The 18,473-nt window shown below is 42.2% G+C and overlaps 1 protein-coding gene and 1 non-coding gene across 8 annotated transcripts in view; both read left to right on the top strand.

The window, feature by feature from the left end:
- The window catches only part of arhgap44b (Rho GTPase activating protein 44b), a 39,075-nt gene extending 21,091 nt beyond the window's left edge, over positions 1 to 17,984 (top strand). For 2 of the 7 annotated variants that reach the window (XM_061756180.1, XM_061756178.1), the window contains 14 exons: positions 126 to 253; positions 1,222 to 1,333; positions 2,131 to 2,212; positions 2,321 to 2,401; positions 3,809 to 3,922; positions 4,657 to 4,748; positions 5,353 to 5,533; positions 7,678 to 7,695; positions 9,412 to 9,603; positions 10,623 to 10,679; positions 10,789 to 11,289; positions 12,492 to 12,598; positions 13,459 to 13,842; positions 15,141 to 17,984. In XM_061756180.1, the coding sequence (XP_061612164.1) occupies positions 126 to 253; positions 1,222 to 1,333; positions 2,131 to 2,212; positions 2,321 to 2,401; positions 3,809 to 3,922; positions 4,657 to 4,748; positions 5,353 to 5,533; positions 7,678 to 7,695; positions 9,412 to 9,603; positions 10,623 to 10,679; positions 10,789 to 11,289; positions 12,492 to 12,598; positions 13,459 to 13,842; positions 15,141 to 15,307 (2,216 nt within the window). In that variant the 3' untranslated portion in view covers positions 15,308 to 17,984. Of the gene's footprint in view, positions 1 to 125; positions 254 to 1,221; positions 1,334 to 2,130; positions 2,213 to 2,320; positions 2,402 to 3,808; positions 3,923 to 4,656; positions 4,749 to 5,352; positions 5,534 to 7,677; positions 7,696 to 9,411; positions 9,604 to 10,622; positions 10,680 to 10,788; positions 11,290 to 12,491; positions 12,599 to 13,458; positions 13,843 to 14,406; positions 14,444 to 15,140 lie in introns of all 7 variants that reach the window. The other 5 variants (XM_061756182.1, XM_061756181.1, XM_061756183.1 and 2 more) reach the window with 5 other exon arrangements.
- Positions 17,985 to 18,090: 106 nt separating this feature from the next.
- On the top strand, positions 18,091 to 18,163 carry trnar-acg (transfer RNA arginine (anticodon ACG)). The gene has a single exon. It is a non-coding gene; the product is annotated as a tRNA-Arg (tRNA).
- Positions 18,164 to 18,473: the final 310 nt, after the last annotated feature.

Raw genomic sequence — 18,473 nt, 5'->3', positions numbered from 1 at the left:
AAGAAGATACGTTCCACAAAAAAATCTGCACTATAGGGGTGCCGTGGTAGATCAACCACAATATAGCGGGGGAAACACTGTACAGTTGTGTGTGCATCTAACGTGTGTTTGTGTGTGTTTGTCAGAGTCGTGGGCGGAGAAGCCTTGCTATGGGAAGCCGCTGGAAGAGCACTTAGAGCTCAGCGGGAGAGATATTGCCTTCCCCATCGAGGCCTGTGTCACCATGTTGCTGGAGTGCGGCATGCAAGAGGAGGTCAGATTCTCACACACACACACACACACACACACACACACACACACACACACTGGAATGATGTCATATGCACACAAACCGGTATTTTTAGACGACTTCGGTGACCACACTTAAACTGCACTTAATCTCACTTCCATCTGCCTTTTTTAAATACTGTTTTTAAACAAGCAATTCATAAATGATGTCAAACCATTGTGTAAGACACAACATGAGTGCTGTACCAGATATAATAAAAAAGGATTGAAAATCACGCTGATGAATACAAATTCACGCGAAATATCTTGAATAAATTAATAATAATTTCATATAAAATGTTTATAAATAAATAAATAACATCAGATCTTAGGTAGAGCACCAACTACTTTTACAAAATCATTTATAAATATCATAATATTTCTATTTGTAATCAAGGCAATGTATTCATCCATCCATTTTCTGAGCCGCTTCTCCTCACTCGGGTCGCGGACGTGCTGGAGCCTATCCCAGCTATCTACGGGCAAGAGGCGGGGTACACCCTGAACTGGTCGCCAGCCAATTGCAGGGCAATGTATTCATGAAGTAAATCAATCATAATTTGTTGCCCCTTATTACTTGTTAACTAATAAATGAGCTTGTAGAACTGTTGTATAAAAGCAAAAGGCCATGAAGGGGCCTTGTGCCTTCGACCTAATCACAGCCGTGATGATATACAATACAATATCGCTCCCTCTCGTGTGATATTTCCCGGTTGAAAAGATGTAAAGTCACTTTTGACCAAAACTGCTTCCGAGCATAGATATAGAATTGCCTTCTCTGGGAATGACTTTCTTTGAGCTTCTGATGAACTAAAATTACAGTGGGAGGTTATAGCGCCGCCTATTGACATATAGATAGTTTTGAACCTGCTCCAGGGATATAAATCGAGTTTTGTCCTGTTTACCGTGATGTCGGTAAGGACGTGACCCATGATGTTTGTTCGGGGCTCTCAGGGTTTGTTCCGAGTGGCTCCGTCCGCCTCCAAGCTGAAGAAGCTGAAGGCGTCTTTGGACTGCGGTGTGCTGGACGTCCAGGAATACTCGGCCGATCCGCACGCTATCGCAGGTGAGGTCATTTGTCGCCAGGACAACAAAGGGTTGATTAAACGTTTTTTCGTGAGAAACCAGTTCGTTTTTGTGGGAGGTTTGGGAGTCAGACTTAAGTAGACAGTTTTAGGGCTAAAATTTATGACGGACTCAACTTGAGTTTGGCTTGGTAGTCACGAGACTCGACTTAACTTCGACTTGGACTACATGACTGATGATGAAAATCTGCATTTTCCAAGATGTGACTCACTCTCACCCCTGGTTTCTGTTTGCAAGTGAGCTACTGTATGTCATGAATGCATATGGCCGGACTATTCAGTTAGTAGTATATAGCTTTCACACAGTGCACAAAATGGAGAATTATTCATGAGAGCGAGCGTGCAGACGGCTCATTAAATACGGAGGCAAATCCAAAATCACTGGCTCGTTGAGCAGAGGCGAGACGACTCCAGACCGAGGACAAGTCCCTCTCCAATAATCCGAAATTCATGTGGCTCGGCTGCAACAGTGCATCAAATTTGTGAACTTGTGCATCCTCCATCAGCTTCAATGTGAAATTTCATGTCACTGTGTAGGTGTGAATAATGTAATTTATATGCGTGTGTGTGTATATATATATATATATATGCATATCTGTTTAACTTTTGTTCTCCTTTCTTTTCTAAGTTTGTTTTCTTTCTTACCTGCCACAGGGAGTGCAGATGGAAATTAGCTACAAGGCTACAATCTGGCACAGAGAATTTCTACTCTTCATTTGAATGTTTTCTGTACATGGTACAATTAAACTGACAAATAAACTCAATTATTGTCCTCTAGGAGCCTTAAAATCTTACCTGCGCGAGCTCCCTGAGCCCCTGATGAAGTTTGAGCTTTACAACGACTGGATCCAGGCCTCAAAGTAAGTTGCCGCCATATTCACAGACTAACACACCGTAGGATGGAGTTGCGTGAAGTTTATTTAAAAAACATTTTTTTTTTTGCATCGTGATCCTCATGCTTCCCGCAGCAATCCGGACCAGGACAAGAGGCTGCAGGCTCTCCGCTGCGCTTGCGACAAGCTGCCAACAGCCAACAACAACAACTTCAGGTGAGACTTTCGCTGCTTCTGTTCCTCGAATGTTCGTCACATGAAAACGCCCTTCTCCAGTCAGCTTCTAGAACGAATTAAAATGGATGCATGATTTTCAGCACTCACCTACATTTACAAACATACAACCTAAATTCTAATATTTGTTCTGTGGAATTATATTAGTTTATTCCCAACAGTCTATTCTCTTCAATTCATAGCATTTCTCTTGGTTGCACTACATCCAGTAAGCATACATGGATGTTAGATTTTTATTTATTTATTAATTTTTTTGTCCAATCAGATTTCAGCCTTTATGTGTTTCCATGTCAATCGAATCTGCTCAGGGCCTTCAGAATCTGTAGTGGTAAACTATATTAGCAATGGGACTATTTGTTTAACCAATCAAATTTCAAATTCACCTCCCAATAACGTCACCATTTTTGCATCCTTTGGTTGGTTGGTCAGAGCAAAACTTGTTACAGCCAACTTCAACTAGCAAAGCATGTCTTTAGCGATGTACACACGTTAATATATTCTACGTAATACTTTCACATGTTTTGTATGATTACGATTAGTATATTTGGTATTATTATTGTATTTTTTATACATTTAATTAACACACTTAATTAGGGCTGCAACTAATGATTATTTTAATAATCAATTTATCTGTCACGTTTTTTTTCCCGAGTAATAGATGAATCAGATCCAATCTTTTAATTTCCATCCCTTTATTGAAAAACAGGACATTATTGACAGTGCAGAAAATGCACAAGCATAAATTAAGCTTCAGTTACTGGTTTGGTTTTTGTCTAGTAATAATGGTTTCTATATTTGTGACGTGATAAAGGGCGCATTAAGTCGGGTTAGTCCTGACTGAAGGCCCAGGTAGCAAATGCACGGCGCACCGCTGAGTTTTCGGTATCAAAAGTGCTTAAACGTCCCCTTAAACTATTCTTTAGTTGGTTCTGTTGGATCTTTGCTGGAGGCCCGTGATGAAGGTGATGAGATGGAGAGCAAACTGCATTCGTCAGTGTCTCCGTCGCATCTTACAAGTCGGGTTTATTTTTAGCGCGTCTCCTCAGAGGAGATGTCAGACACGACCAAACGAGCGTCGCTCACTGCGACGAGCTGCCTGATGTTCACAACACACACACACACACACAAACACTCAGTCGACCCACTGGCCCACTTTAGTGTCCTCAAGGGACTTCTCAAATGGGAGTTGTATTTAGCTTGGGGGAGGCATTTATGGATATTTATCACATACTGCTTCACTTTGGCGTTAGCATACTTGTACAGCTCAGTAGTCTCATGTTTTTCCCTCTTGTGACTCCGTTGGGAAAAGCAGAAGAAGAAAACGAGGAGAAGTAGGTTATGCAAATGAGAAGTCCGACCTTGCTCTTACTTCCTGTGACATGTTTGCAGATATCTGATAAAGTTCCTGTCCAAACTGACGGAATTCCAGGACGTGAACAAGATGACGCCTGGGAACATTGCTATCGTGCTGGGGCCCAACCTGCTATGGATGCACAGCGACGGGTAAGAGCAGGAAGGTGGGCAAAGCACGGGCACATACAGCACGCTCGATGTGAAAAATACAAATGAATTCTTAGCTTATTATTAAAATAAACTATTTTAACTAAGTTTTACCTCATCTATATATGACCTGATCCATCCGTTTTAAAAATCTAATTCGGCCCCTGAGCACAAAGGTTTGCCCACCGCTAGGTAAGACCGACATCTCCAGTGACATCACGTGAGAGAAACTCCACCGTCAGTGTTCTCATCGTCCTCTTGAATGTGCTGATAAAAACCTCCAGATGACCATTTCCAAGATGAAGTCTGTTTATGATAGTGACGCAGCAGTTTGGAAAGAAGTCGCCCTCCCCGGCGTCCTTCTAAATGTGTCGGCCATCAATCTATCAAGCTCTTAATTAGCCTTTAACAGCTCTCGCCTTGCTAATGTCTCCGCCGCAGAGGTGGCAAAAGTACTCAGTCTAGATACTTAAAAAAAAAAAAGACTTACACGTAGAAGTATTGATTCAACTCCTCTATGGAAGTAAAAGTTAAAAAACATGTCCAAAAGTACATATTATTTTTTACTGTGAATTATGTACAATATCTGTTTTAATAACAGCAATAAAGAACTCTGCACACAAACTAGTTTTGCTGGTTTTTTTTTTTTTTTTTTTTACTTCCATAGCCCTTATACTGACAAGAAAATATGCACACCAGTGTTCCTCTTTAAGTCGTGCTCTTTCGGTCCTCTGCAGCAACATTGCGGAGATGATGACCACGGTGTCCCTGCAGATCGTCGGCATTATAGAGCCCATCATCCAGCACGCCGACTGGTTCTTCCCTGGAGGTGAGCCCTGAGCACCTGGACAGCTCTCCTCTGCTTTTCCAAAGGGACTCTTGTTAGACATATTTAAATAATATCTCGGAAACCTGGATAAGCTTAACCCTTATATACATTCAGGTAAAATGTGACCTGTTTGTGACATTTGACAGTAATAAAAAAAATACCGAAAATGTAGTTTTTTTTTTTAACCTTAAATTTGATGACTTTTACTAAAGTGACCCAAAGTACACAAAAATGAAAATATGTAAAAATGTTCTTTTGTTCAGGTGCTCTGAGGCTGTGGAAAAATGACTTTATCCTCACGAGATTATGACTTCCAGACTTTTCTTCTTTGTTCTTTTAAAGATTACGACTTTGTTATTATACATTTAAAAAAAAAATGTTTTAATTAAAATATGAATTTGTTTCTCAAAAATAGGCAAGTTTTAAATTCCGATGGCATTATGTTTAATCGGCGTTACAATTCTGAGGGCGTCCTTGGAAAAAAATGGTTCCCTGGACCCCAGAAGTTTGAGAATCCCTCTAATCATTCATTGGTCAAGAATATACAAAAAATATTTTTCTTTAACACTTCTTCTCATCCTATATTTACTGCGCTTCCCCCCAGAAATCGAGTTCAACGTGACGGGCAACTACGGCAGTCCCGTGCACACCAACCACAACGCCAACTACAGCTCCATGCCGTCTCCCGACATGGAGCAGATTGAGCGGCGGCAGAACGAGCAGAGCCGCAGGCCCCTCAGCGTCGCCACCGACAACATGATGCTGGAGTTCTACAAGAAGGACGGGTAGGAGGCTCCTTGCCTTCCTGGAGGGGGGGAACAAGTGGGTTTCTTTTTCGTGGCATTCCCTGTTTGTTTGGAACAGTGTTTCCCAGCCACTGTGCCGTGACAGATCATCAAGTGTGCTGCAGGGAATCATCCAATTTCACTTAATTGATCTGAAAACGATTATTATTTACAGTGGGATAGGGACCGAGCCCGCCTGCAAATAGCAAATAGAGCAATTGACACTCATCTAAAAAGGTTTATAATTGCCTATAGTAATATTGTTGTCTAAATGGAACTCCTCAAGTCACTTCAATATAGTTCATCGGCACCAAAATGCCACACGATGGTGGAAAACCACATACTTTTGTTGAAATGAAGCTCCTCAGTTCACTTAACATAGTTTCTGGTGCCAAAGTAAGTTTTTCAGTGAATAATGAAGCATAGGTTCCGCCCCCTCCACTCCACTCAGCGGAGCAAAAACATGCATATGTGGCAAACACTCTTTGAAAACAACCCGGACTTAATTCAGCTCCTCACCGATATACAAATATCTATAGATGGATCACTTAAATATATGTCCAAATACAGATACAAATATATTACCTATATAACTGTACTACAATTAAATAACTTATCCTTGTTCATCTCTCTATGCCAGCAACGTATAGTGACAGGCAGAATATTGAAATGCTCTTTATTAACCTGTGTATCCACCTGTTGCAATTCATGCAACAGAATAATAGCTGTTCAGCTAAAGCAGCTCAGAGTTCAGTTAATTTGTGACAATGTTTGGGGGGGAGTGGTATGGCATGAGATGTAAAAATATGTTCCTTAGCTCAATAAAGGTTGGGAAATACTGGTCTAGGTCAGGAAATATTGAAGTTAAACGTAACAAAGGATGATGTCGAGACATTCTCTCTCTCTCTTTCTGATCTTCCTGCCATCTTTTAAAGCCCCTTTTTTTTCTCTTATCGGGCCCAGCGGGGTGTCTCAGCGCAGCTCGGCTAATTAAACCCGGCTCTGATCCGTCGCGCTCAGTCTTCCATGAGCCAGCTGTGGTCTTAACTGTAAAGAACTAATGATTTGACATGAAAGTTCTGAACTTGATAGTCACAATCTATTTTATTTGCATTCAAATACTTGAACAGTTCAACCCTACAAAAATGCGTGACAAAACTTATTAGGGGCTGAATCCCCCAAAACTCAGTCAGTAGCAACCACTGGGAAGTTAGACAGAAATAGCCCCTGACACCAGTTTCACCAATCAACACCAAATTGGGTGAACACGTCTATCATAACAGGAAGCATGAAAAAGTCTCAAGGACCCATGCCTGAAATTGAAAAGGAAGTCAGCCATTTTGGTTTGAAGCAGCAATTTAGGGTCTCAAGGAAGTATGCCTGAAATTGAATAGGCAGTCAGCCATTTTGGTTTGAAGCAGCAATTTGGGGTCTCAAGGAACTATGCCTGAAATTGAATAGGCAGTCAGCCATTATGGTTTGAAGCAGCAATTTGGGGTCTCAAGGAACTATGCCTGAAATTGAATAGGCAGTCAGCCATTTTGGTTTGAAGCAGCAATTTGGGGTAATTTCCCTTAGTGGGGTCCCCTGTAAAGGTAGAAAAAATTAGTCACGAAAAAGTCTCAAGGACCCATGCCTGAAATTGAATAGGAAGGCAGCCATTTGGTTTGAAGCAGCAATTTGGGGTAAATTCCCTTAGTAGGGTCCCAAGGAAAGGTAGAAAAATGAGCCCTGACACCACTTTCACCAATAGACACCAAATTTGGCGAACACTTCTATCATAACAGGATGCATGAAAAAGTGTCAAGGACTGATGCCTGAAATTGAATTGGAAGTCAGCCATTTTAGGAAAGTCGCAGGGGTCATATTGTGACTTACAAGGCAATTTGAAATGAGTGTCAGTCCGAGGCAGGTATCCTTGACGGATGGGCAACTCTAAATTAAAACTGCTAAGATCTTTTGCCTATGATGCAGATGTAGGTGGAGTATGGCGTCAAAGTCTGATGATCATTTCGAGGATTGTCAAATTTGAAAAAATGTCCCCTGGCACGAGTTTCAGCGATCGAAATTACGGGGGCATGTCTCAGTTGACTTTTCACCATGTCCTCATTCTGCTTTTCTCTCTATATATTTTAACCATGCAGCATCAGGAAGATACAGAGGTACCGCATTAACCCTTTCACCCTTTTCTCCCAGGTTCTTTATGTGTTGTGCTCGTGCTCGGTGGGTGTGAACAAAGCAGCCTTGTTTTGTGTGTATGTAAGTTGCATCATCGTGATGTCAGGCACTGGAAGGACTCGTTTGACACAAGTTCATTTGAGAGTGACACTGGTGTTTTTCCTTTCTTCCCGCAAGGTGTGGGTGGGCAAAGTAGTTTCTTTAATCCGGCCCACCGAGCATTCACATTATCGAGTCCTGAAATAATTGTTGCTTTAATTTAGCCGTTGATTTAATCTAGCCATTTATTCTAAAATGGGTTAATTATATTTGTTCATTATTTTGCATTTAGTTACATCATAGAGTAGTTGAACTTATTTATTGTAAACAATAAATTTAATTAACATATTGCTAAAATATTTTTTTTTACATTTACATAATAATTATAAAATACAGTATATTTGATGAAATTATTTAAATACCCACAGTTCTGCAATATTTGTACCAATTTAGTCGTTTTTCCTGTTAAAAAATGTAAAATGTATTCTTTTCGTATACATTTTCTCATTGAATATTGCAATTGGTTAATTGATTTATAATAAGCAATAAAGATAAAATAATTGTATAGAATACATTTTTAAATATATTTATTAGATAATTATAAATAAATTAATATTAATAATAACGAGAAATCATTTTCAATAATAAAATAAACACATAGACATAACATTTTTTCTTACCTTATCTACAAATGTTCACCCATGCTATAAATGATAGTTAGCATTCTGTATCATAGCATGGATGTATTTTAATTACATTACATACCTTTTTTTTGTTGGGCACAAAACAGCTTGTGTGACACGTATTGACCTCAGAGCAGTGTTTGTGTGTTGTCCTATGCGCTCCTCTGCAGTTGTTATCATTCGCTAGTTTAGCATTTTTTGTTCTCTCCGGTCACAACGTTAGCAAACCTTTATTTTGATAGCCTAAAGTCATGCCAAAGCTAGCTAGCTTTTTACCTTTTGTACTTAACTCAGTCTTTCACTGTTATTTAAGTGGAGGAGTTGAAGCAGTACTTTTACCTTTACCAAAGTCTTTTTTTTGTTTACACACACATCTGTACTTGTACTTAAATATTGAGTGTGAGTAATTTGCCACCTCTGTTTAAATGTGGCGGCACGCTGGACGACTGGTTAGAGTGTTTGCCTCACAGTTCTGAGGACCAGGGTTCAATCCCCGGCCCCGCCTGTGTGGAGTTTGCATGTTCTCCCCGTGCCTGGGCGGGTTTTCTCCGGGCACTCCGGTTTCCTCCCACGTCCCAAAAACATGCAGGGTAGGTTAATTGAAGACTCTAAATTGCCCATAGGTGTAAATGTGAGTGTGAATGGTTGTTTGTTTGTATGTGCCCTGCGATTGGCTGGCAACCAGTTCAGGGTGTATGATAGGTGGGATAGGCTCCAGCACGCCCGCGGGCCTAGTAAGGAGAAGCGGCTCGGAAAATGGATGGATGGATGGATGTTTAAATGCTCAGCAAATGTCAGCATTGTGGCGCCATGGAAGACGAGGAACAAGACACAAGGCTTTTAAGGCCCTAAAACATCGCAGTTGGCTAGGGAAGATGATCCCGTGAACGAGGCCTACCCCCTGCCGCCTCCCCCAACACCCGCCAAGTCCAAGCTCTCCTTTCCTATGATTGGCTGTGCGTCTGTGTCCCACTGCAGCATGGGAGTCAGGGTGATGGACACTTCTTGGGTGTCCCGCAGGGGCTCGTCTTCCTCGCGTAAGGCCTCGTCCACGCCCCCCAGCGTGCGGGCGCCCACCCCACCCTCGGACGCGCTCACCCCCGAGCCGCTCGGGGACCCCTCGGGCTCCCTCTCCCCCACCCCTCCTCCCACTAGCAACGAGCGAGCCAGGTAAGGCTTTTGTGCCCCTCCCCACCCCCGTCGACCTGTTTCAGTCCCCTGACCTGGGTCCCACAGCTGACCCCACCCCTGACCAGTGCCCAGTAATCGTCCCCCTCCAAAGACCTTCCTTCAACATTTTACCTTTGACCCCAGACATGCTTGAATATGTTGATTTTTGTGGCCTCTGTAGCCCCTTTTACGCTGCCTTCCCGGAAAATTTGCACATTGGAGGTGTAACATCTTTCAGACAGAAATCCGTAGTGCCTGTTCATTATGCTATTGCGGCTTCGCGCATTCAAATAATTACATCCATGGAACTGCTATACTTTTACACATTGGCGCTGTTCTGTTTCTGATATTCCTCTGATACTATGTCAGAAGGCGATAAAATTCCCTTGGTCAACTTCTACCCCCTTTTCTTTATCTGTACCTCACAAACAGGAGAGAAAGTTTGAAAAAAGATGGCCAATATGGCCCGTCAAAGTCTGCTTTGTCCCAGTGTCGATGTCAACCCAGCTTTGGATATCGTATCAGAGGCGTGTATGTTGATTTTTGATGCTTCGGTAGCCCCAGAACTCTGTAGTGTGCGTTCACAGAGCTATTACGGCTTCAAACTTAATCCTATCCCCTTACACACTGTCTCTGATCCGCCACTGATGTTGGAAGCCCACCAAATCATGGGTGGACTTCAATCATTCCCCATCAGTACCTTACACACAAGAGAGCTGTACTGCCCGATATGGAAAGCGGTGTCGACGTCGACTCGTTAATTTATCGACTTCGGATATAGTGTCAGATCAGGATGCCACAAGATGGCACTGCTTTTACATTAGACAGGGCTTTGGCCTTAGCACAAAAACAGTGAATAGGCAAGTTTTTCAGTGAGTAACGGAGGATAGGTGAATTCACCAGTAGCAAATCGGAAATAGGCGGGGGAACACTGTACTCCTACAATGTGCCAATTTTGACGGCGCGAAAGGGGCTATTGCTGCACGTGCGGCGCTCTCATGTTGTCTTTTGGCCATCAGCCCCCGCATGTTTCACAGCTTCACCTTCCATTGTCGCAAGGCTCTGCAGTGGATGAGGTGACGCTTTTTCTTCTTTCTACATCATCATCCGAAGATGTTTTCCACCTCTTTATCCTCTTCAACAGCTTCCCAGCTCGCCATAAAAAAGTTTCTTTTATCATTCCAGCTCGGACGACGCGTCGTCCAATTGGTCGGACACCTGTAACGCCCAACCCTCCCCCGAGGAGGAGAGGCTGCCCCCCCCTTATCCCTCTTCCTCACCCTTCTCCCTCCCTCCCCACCACTTCTACACCCGAGCACCCCCTGGTATGCGCCCCCTCTCCTGCAGTCCCGAATGCGTGCCCACGGGCCCGTCACCCGTCCCCCGCCGCTCGGGCTACAGCCCACCCCCGTTCCTCCACTCTCTATGCCCGTCCCCCCAGCCCCTCGATATCAACTCCAACCCCCGAGCCCAAAGCTCCCCCGCCTTGCCTAAGCAGGCCTCCTTATCCGAGCCTCTGCATGCGTCCCCCGCCGACACCAACGGCTCCTCCCTGTACATCAAACCCCCGCTCGTTCTGACTCGCCACGATCTTTTCCTGGGCTCCCCCAAACCCCCCGGCACCCCACTTTCTGTCCCCCCTCCTTGGGCCACCGGTAGCCGAGAGAGAGGACGCAAAGCTGCTAGGTAAATGCAAGAACAGCGTTTTCTTTACACAGCCTGCGTGCAGCCCCTCCGGTAAGAGGTAGGTGATGGGGGAGCAGTCGCCTTTTTGTTGCAGTTATCAAATTCATCTTTAAAGCAAGTCATCGCGGCTCCGTGTTGGTTGCTAGGCAACAAAGAAGAGTCAAAGCCTTCAGTGATGAAAGCGGTATGACGTGTGGGCAGGAGCCAGGGATCCGCAAAATAATCTGTATATGGGGGCTGAAGAGCGAATAAAAACAAACTAAACAAAAATAATAAACCAATTACTCCCTACCTAGCTTTGGGCCAATGAAAAGCTCTGATTTGATTGTGACATTTCATCACATAAATCTGACATCCCCTGCATGAATAAAGTCTTGTTTTATTTTTTCAACAAAAGGCGTATTATTACAGAAATAAGGTCCTTTAATATCATAATATTATGACGTTATCTTAGAAAAAAATATATTCTCATAAGATTGTGCCTTTTTATCCCGACAAAATAAGTCTTTGTTCTTGTAAAGATATTTTTTTGTGAAAAAAACACCACTTTATTCTAATAACATTTTCTTTTTTTCTGGAAAAAAATTCATTTGTTCGTAGCATTTGTGTTTTTTGTGTGGAAAATATGCAACTATTTCATTCCTACAGCACTGATATGTGGTCATTATGTTTAATTAGGATTATAAGGGGGTCTCCCCTGTATTTTCTCCCCTGGACCTAAAAGGTTCTAGAACCTCCGCTATAGACAATTTAGAGTCTTCAATAAACCTAACATGCATGTTTTTGGTCCTATCAGGTAAGAATATCAAAAGGCAGAGCATAAACCTTAGCAAAAGTCGAGGGCCAATGCAGGGGACGGTGATGTGTCACATCAGCATGCGCGAGACTCCGCTGTCACCTTCAGTTCACACGAGAAAAAAAGATAACAACTATATGGTTGATGACATCCAAGTGATGTCATACCATATGAATGCTCAAAGGCTCATTTGCATGGCCGTGTGCCCGACTTTAAATGCTTCTGTCATCCTCATTTGCTGGAAGCTTCTGTAGAGCATAAGATGTTTTTACCCTTCAACCCTCATTGTGGCTATCCTGTAAGCTCAATAAGTTGATAGGTTAACTCAAGTTTTTACAACGATGAAGGATACAAGTGTGATGGTGGAGTCAGCTCGGCGCCTAAACGTGTTTTTGTCTCACCTCAGCACCCTGAAGAACAAAGAACTGTCTCCGGTTATCGGACAGAAGGGATTCCAAGTGACGCTGTCTTCCGGCGGCCAGTCTGAGCACAGCCCACACACGCTGAGGAGAGGTAAGAAGACCTTCATTGTTGTTAATCATAGACAGAGTACATCAATACCTTGATTCACGAAATCCCCAATTTACAAGTTTTGGGATTTACAAGCCGTCGCTTGGTTGATTATTTAGTTTTGTGTTGCAAGACAAAATTTGAGTTCCAAGAGAGGTTCAGATATGCTCTAAGGTGTGTTTTGTTTGGATAAAAAGACGTATTCTTACGAGATTAGACTCATATTTTTAAGATCAAGCTGTAAAATTAAGATTAAAGTAAAAGTTTAACGGAGAGAGTCATTTTTAAAAGGGAATTTAAGAAATACATTATTCTCGGAAAATTATGCGTTTTATTGTGTAAAAGACCCCTTTATTCTCTTAAAAAGTAGGACCATATTCTTGAAGAAATGCACCTTTTTCCTCAAAAAAATAATTTTCATTAGGGCAAGAAAAAATAAATAATAACAAGTGTGCAGACACTCTTATAACTAGGATCTAGTTGTGTTCAGAATTAACCAATCACATTCAAACTCATGTCAAATGGGAGTCAGCACACATCTGCCACGATTTGAAGTGCCTCTAATTAACCCCAAATATAGTCCAGCTGTTCTAGTAGGCTTTTCCAGACATTTTTTAGTCTGTTTTTTTATTTTTAATCACAGAAACCTGGCATTTGATCTGGGGTGTGTAGATTTTTTATATCTACTTGAGCTATGCTCTTTAAAAAAATGATACAACATAATTATTTGTTGCAAATTATTTTGCAAACCCCCAAACTACGGCTCGCAGACCCGCGACGGTTGAGGGACCCTGTTTTGAGAGCCACTGGCTTATGCCTTGGGCTTTCTCTGATCTTTAAACGTGTTTTTCACTCCCCCTTAGCAAAGAAGCTGGCTCCAATCCCGCCTAAAGTCCCCTACAGCCAGACGGGGGCCGTGTCGGAGCAGTCCACGGGCCAGCCGTCTCCAGTCAGCCTGTCGCCCACGCCGCCCAGCACCCCTTCCCCGTACGGCTTCGGCTACCCGCAGGGTTACGCCACCATCAGCTCCCTGGGACACGTCCACATGGCCAGCACGCCGTCTCTGTCCTCGCCGCCCTCGCTGGCCGGGACGCTCATCAAGGCCCGACCCACGCCCAAGCCGCCCCGGCAGAGGCCCAACTTGCCTCCCCCGCAGCCGCCCTTGACCCCCGGCACTAGCCCCCAGCCACTGGAGCACTCGTCTGGCCTGCTGGATGGTTTGTCTCCTGGAGAGAGCATGTCCACAGGTAAGAGCTGTCTTTTTCTTACATAAGGTGAACATACGGCGGCACAGTGGACGACTGGTTAGAGCGTCTGCCTCACAGTTCTGAGGACCGGGGTTCAATCCCCGACCCCGCCTGTGTGGAGTTTGCATGTTCTACCCGTGCCTGCGTGGGTTTTCTCCGGGCACTCCGGTTTCCTCCCACATCCCAAAAACATGCATGCGAGGTTAATTGAAGACTCTAAATTGCCCGTAGGTGTGAATGTGAGTGGTTGTTTCTATGTGCCCTGCGATTGGCTGGCAACCAGTTCCGGGTGTACCCCGCCTCCTGCCCGATGGTAGCTGGGATAGGCTCCAGCACTCCCGTGACCCTTATGAGGATAAAGTGGCTCAGAAAATGGATGGATGGATGGAAGATGAACATACATGCAGCTAGATCCCGTATGAGAGTATCAAAACTACACTGTGACCTAAGAAGGTCAAATTCACTTTTTGATAGTGGTGTATTTAGAATTGGTATTTACACAGAATGTGTGTTTAATGACAACTAATCACGTTTAACTGTTCTGATGTGTAATTGTTGTTTCAGCCGTTTGAGCCATCGTTGTGTTTGAGGGACTTTTAGGGTAAGCAGAACTCCCATGTCCCCTCCGACCCTATTTTGGCCACAACATGGCACCTCTCCATAAATCCGACCCCGACCCCATTTTGCATGGCTCGTGTGGGCATGGCCTGTCAAAGCAGGCCAGAGATGCGCTAAATTAAGCTAAGCTAAGCCTGGCACCCATAATGCCTTGCTCCTGCTGCCCGCTTTGAGCATCACTGCCACCTTCTCCCTTCTTCCCTCCCGCCTTCCCTCCCCACTCCTCCATGTGTGAATTTACAGAATATAATTTTAACTTTGTTGTTACGCTACGATAATATAGCTCGGCGATTATGGCCCTAAAACAAAAATTATTATATATATATATATATATATATATATATATATATACACTTTTGTTGCCACTTTTGTTGACATACACCATATATACAGTGACTACTTTAAATTGCTGCAACGTGTCATTTCTTCAGTGTTGTCCCTTGAAAAGCTATTGCTATAACAAAATATTGACAAAAATGTGAGAGTTGTACTGACTTTTGTGAGACTGCGGATACATTATAAAACATCCTCTGGTCGCATCGTGATATTGTTCTCCTTCCTCATGCCTGATTTGGACCCGCACACTCCATCGACCAGCATGGCCCACACCCTCCACCTGCAATTTTTTTCCACATCCCAAACAAAAGACTGAATGATGAATGAATGTTTTGCTCCTGCAGATTCCTTCTGCAACCTGGACATTCCCATCATCAACATGGAGCTGGACGGCCTTCTGGACTTGGCGCACGTCTCCCACCTCAGGCACTCGGTGGCGCTGCTGGACTCGAGACGCCTCAGAGCCATCGAGTCGGAGGAGGGGGAAGATTTGGAGAGCACGGTGCTATGACGCATCCCTCTCCCTACTTCCCCCTTCACACCCTGATGCATTCATGCATTTGGATTGTTCCATTTTTAGTTTGTGTTTGCCTTATTTGATGCCTTGAACGCCACACGCCAGACAAGAAACACATGAGCGAGGCGGGGGATTCAGCGCTTTTATGGCAATTCCTCCAAAGGGAATAACATCAACCACTCTCCTCTTGGCAAGGACATCAGCCTGGGTGTGAATTCTGTGTCCGTGCGTGTGTGTCATCAACCAACATGCACGTTGTAGACACTTAGCTGAATAACTAACAAAAAACGTCTTGATGATTAACATTCATTTACTGAAAAGTATTGTCTATAGTGTACATTTGCAGAGTTTATGATTCCCAGTCAAACATCAGAACGTATTTTATATTGACAGGAGACAGCAAAGAATAGAGAATAGAGCAGGGGTGGGCAAACCTTTGTGCTCCAGAGCCACATTTTATTTTTAATACAATGGACACAAGGGTCAGAACATTCATAGATGACGTCAAAAATATATAGATCTAATTAAAATGACTTTATAATATGGAAAATAGTTCCATCCATCCATTTTCTGTCACATTTGTCTTCATTAGGGTTACGGGTGACTTCATTTTAATAATAGTTTATTCTCATTTTAAAATTGTATTATAATTCATTTAGCTAACCACATTTTCAATCCAATTAGTACATATTAGATGTACTGTGTATGTGCAACGGTTTCTTTCTTTATTTATTTTTTACAATAAATCAAGTAACCTATTCATTAGATAAATTACAAATGATATATTAAATATATTTGAATTAACACATTTTAGGGAAACAACAGGCTAAATTAATCCACCAAATATTAAATTATTATTATTAAATTATGAATCTCAATTCTGGAGATCAATAAACGATTACCTTAAGACTCTTGATTATGTCAATGCTGGTGGGCCGGATTAAAGAGTGATTTGTAACCCGCGGGCCATACTTTGCCCTCCCCCCCCCGCCCCCCCCTGTTTTTGTGGCTGATGACCTTCAAGGTCATTATCTATAACAGTGGTTCTCAAACTTTTTACCTCAAGTACCACCTCCAAAATTATGTACTTCGCTCTCCATTTTACCTAAATAAATGTTAAAAAACGGTTCTAAAAGATTAAATGCAAATGTATTGTACTTAAAAGTTAAATACAACTGAATTTAACAAATGTACAGTACTGGATTAAAAAATGTTTTAAGCCACTGTAACATTTTGGACAGTTTGAATATTTAATTCAGAGATTTGGTCACGTACAACCAGAGAGAGCCTGCGTACCACACTTTGAGAATCACTGGTCTAGAAGGTAATTCAGATGAGTGCGAAAGAGAAAGAACATTCCAGAAAACATGCTCTTATCACTGAGAAGTAGCCTGCTATTTTTGTCCCAGTTACGAAGGATGTGTTTTTTTTTTTTCCACCTGGAAGGTGACCACGTGTGTGTGTGGCCATAGACGTGCAAAGCATCCTTTTTATTTTGAGCAGAGTATTTATGATACAGATCTATTTCTTGCAAACGCTTTTTACTTGACACCCTGGCGGGCGAGAAGCTTTCAAACATTGGGCCAGACATTCCTCTTGCTTGTCACGTGCAAAAAAAAAAAAAAAAAAAGACTCATTGTAAATACATTTATGTACATACAGTACATGCTCTGTATATAGTGACTTAAATATAAATATATATGTTGATGTATAGGAATACTGGCTGGATTGAAATGATGAACTCATGAAGAAAACTCATCATTATGTCTCCATTATTATTATTATTATTATTATTAGATCACTTGTTGTCTTGTTTTACACAATTAACCCCCTGGACTGATTCTAATATTTATTTGATAAAATACATCAATGCTATGAGGCAATACGGTTTTATTACAATCACAGAGTGAAGATCCAACTTTCAGAATTAAATGTTGATGTTTGCTCATATACGTAGTTTAGTTCAGTGGACCTGAATGTGATATTACACCTGACATGGGACTTGTCTTTCAAAAAAAAAAAAAAAAAAAAAGGGACTAAAGAGCCCGAGTCACAACATGAAATGACAGCTAATCAGCACTGTTTACAATTTGAAGATTAGAATAAACCTAATGTAGAACAATTTATTGAATCATCCGTCATGTTGTGTTGCTTGTACTTTTGTAAACGCTTTTTTTTTCTGGTCATCACACTGATGACGGCATTTTTCAACATCATTCGTTGGAATGTAAACCTGGCAGGTTGTGTGTATGTTGTGTAAAAGGAAGCGAGAATAGATGTTTGTGTGTACATGTGTCCTGTGTGAAAGTGTGCCAGCATGCTTTTTAACCACACTCTTTAAATGTCTCATCTGTGGTGTATGTGGATACAAATGACGAAAAAAGATGCTTCTTATTCTTAATAATGTTTTTTTTTATGTTACTTTTGCCCTCAAAGCGTCTCGTTGATACAATGATGAGCGTGAAGGTTTAAGCGACAAATGAATCTTCTATGTGTTCTTGCACATGTTTACTTTGCAGCACAGGAGGCCCAAAAAAGGTCAGAAGTGTTTGTGACAAAGTGTTGATACTGTTAAATTTGGACTCAAAAAGGAAATGTGAACATCTTGTCTCAAAGTGTGGAGGGGGGGCAATCATCAGAATGTGGCAACAATTAAAAATGTTTTATAGGACTTGCTGTGTGTTCTTTTGTTACTTTTAGACGTTAAATCTTATATCTGCGTTCCAGAATTGTGTCTGTTCACTGTTATTAAGAGAAAATACACTGGCTGTTCTTGTGGGCTAGTGGCGCAATGGATAACGCGTCTGACTACGGATCAGAAGATTCTAGGTTCGACTCCTGGCTAGCTCGGTGTTTTTATTACCTTTTTTATTTTTATTTTTAACTTGAATATTTCTTTAAAATTATTTACTCTAAAAAGCAACATTGTGTGACTGGTTTCCTTGTCTTTTCTCTGTTCGCCTTTTCTCTGTTTCTCTGTTCGCCTAGCAACACCCAACGTCACTACGTGAATGGCGTCATGACGTTTTCGTACGTACTTTGCGTAACGACTATGTATCGTGTGCATATTTGACTTACACACAGCAATGTATAAAAGCCCACGTGAAAAATTTTTCATTTTTTTTATTTGTATTGACGCAAACATAACGTTGCCCAAAAT

This window comes from Phyllopteryx taeniolatus, chromosome 19 (assembly GCF_024500385.1).
Source record: "Phyllopteryx taeniolatus isolate TA_2022b chromosome 19, UOR_Ptae_1.2, whole genome shotgun sequence".
Classification (NCBI taxonomy): domain Eukaryota; kingdom Metazoa; phylum Chordata; class Actinopteri; order Syngnathiformes; family Syngnathidae; genus Phyllopteryx; species Phyllopteryx taeniolatus.
Note: the sequence above shows the minus strand (reverse complement) of the source record. Positions and strands in the feature narration are given on the sequence as shown.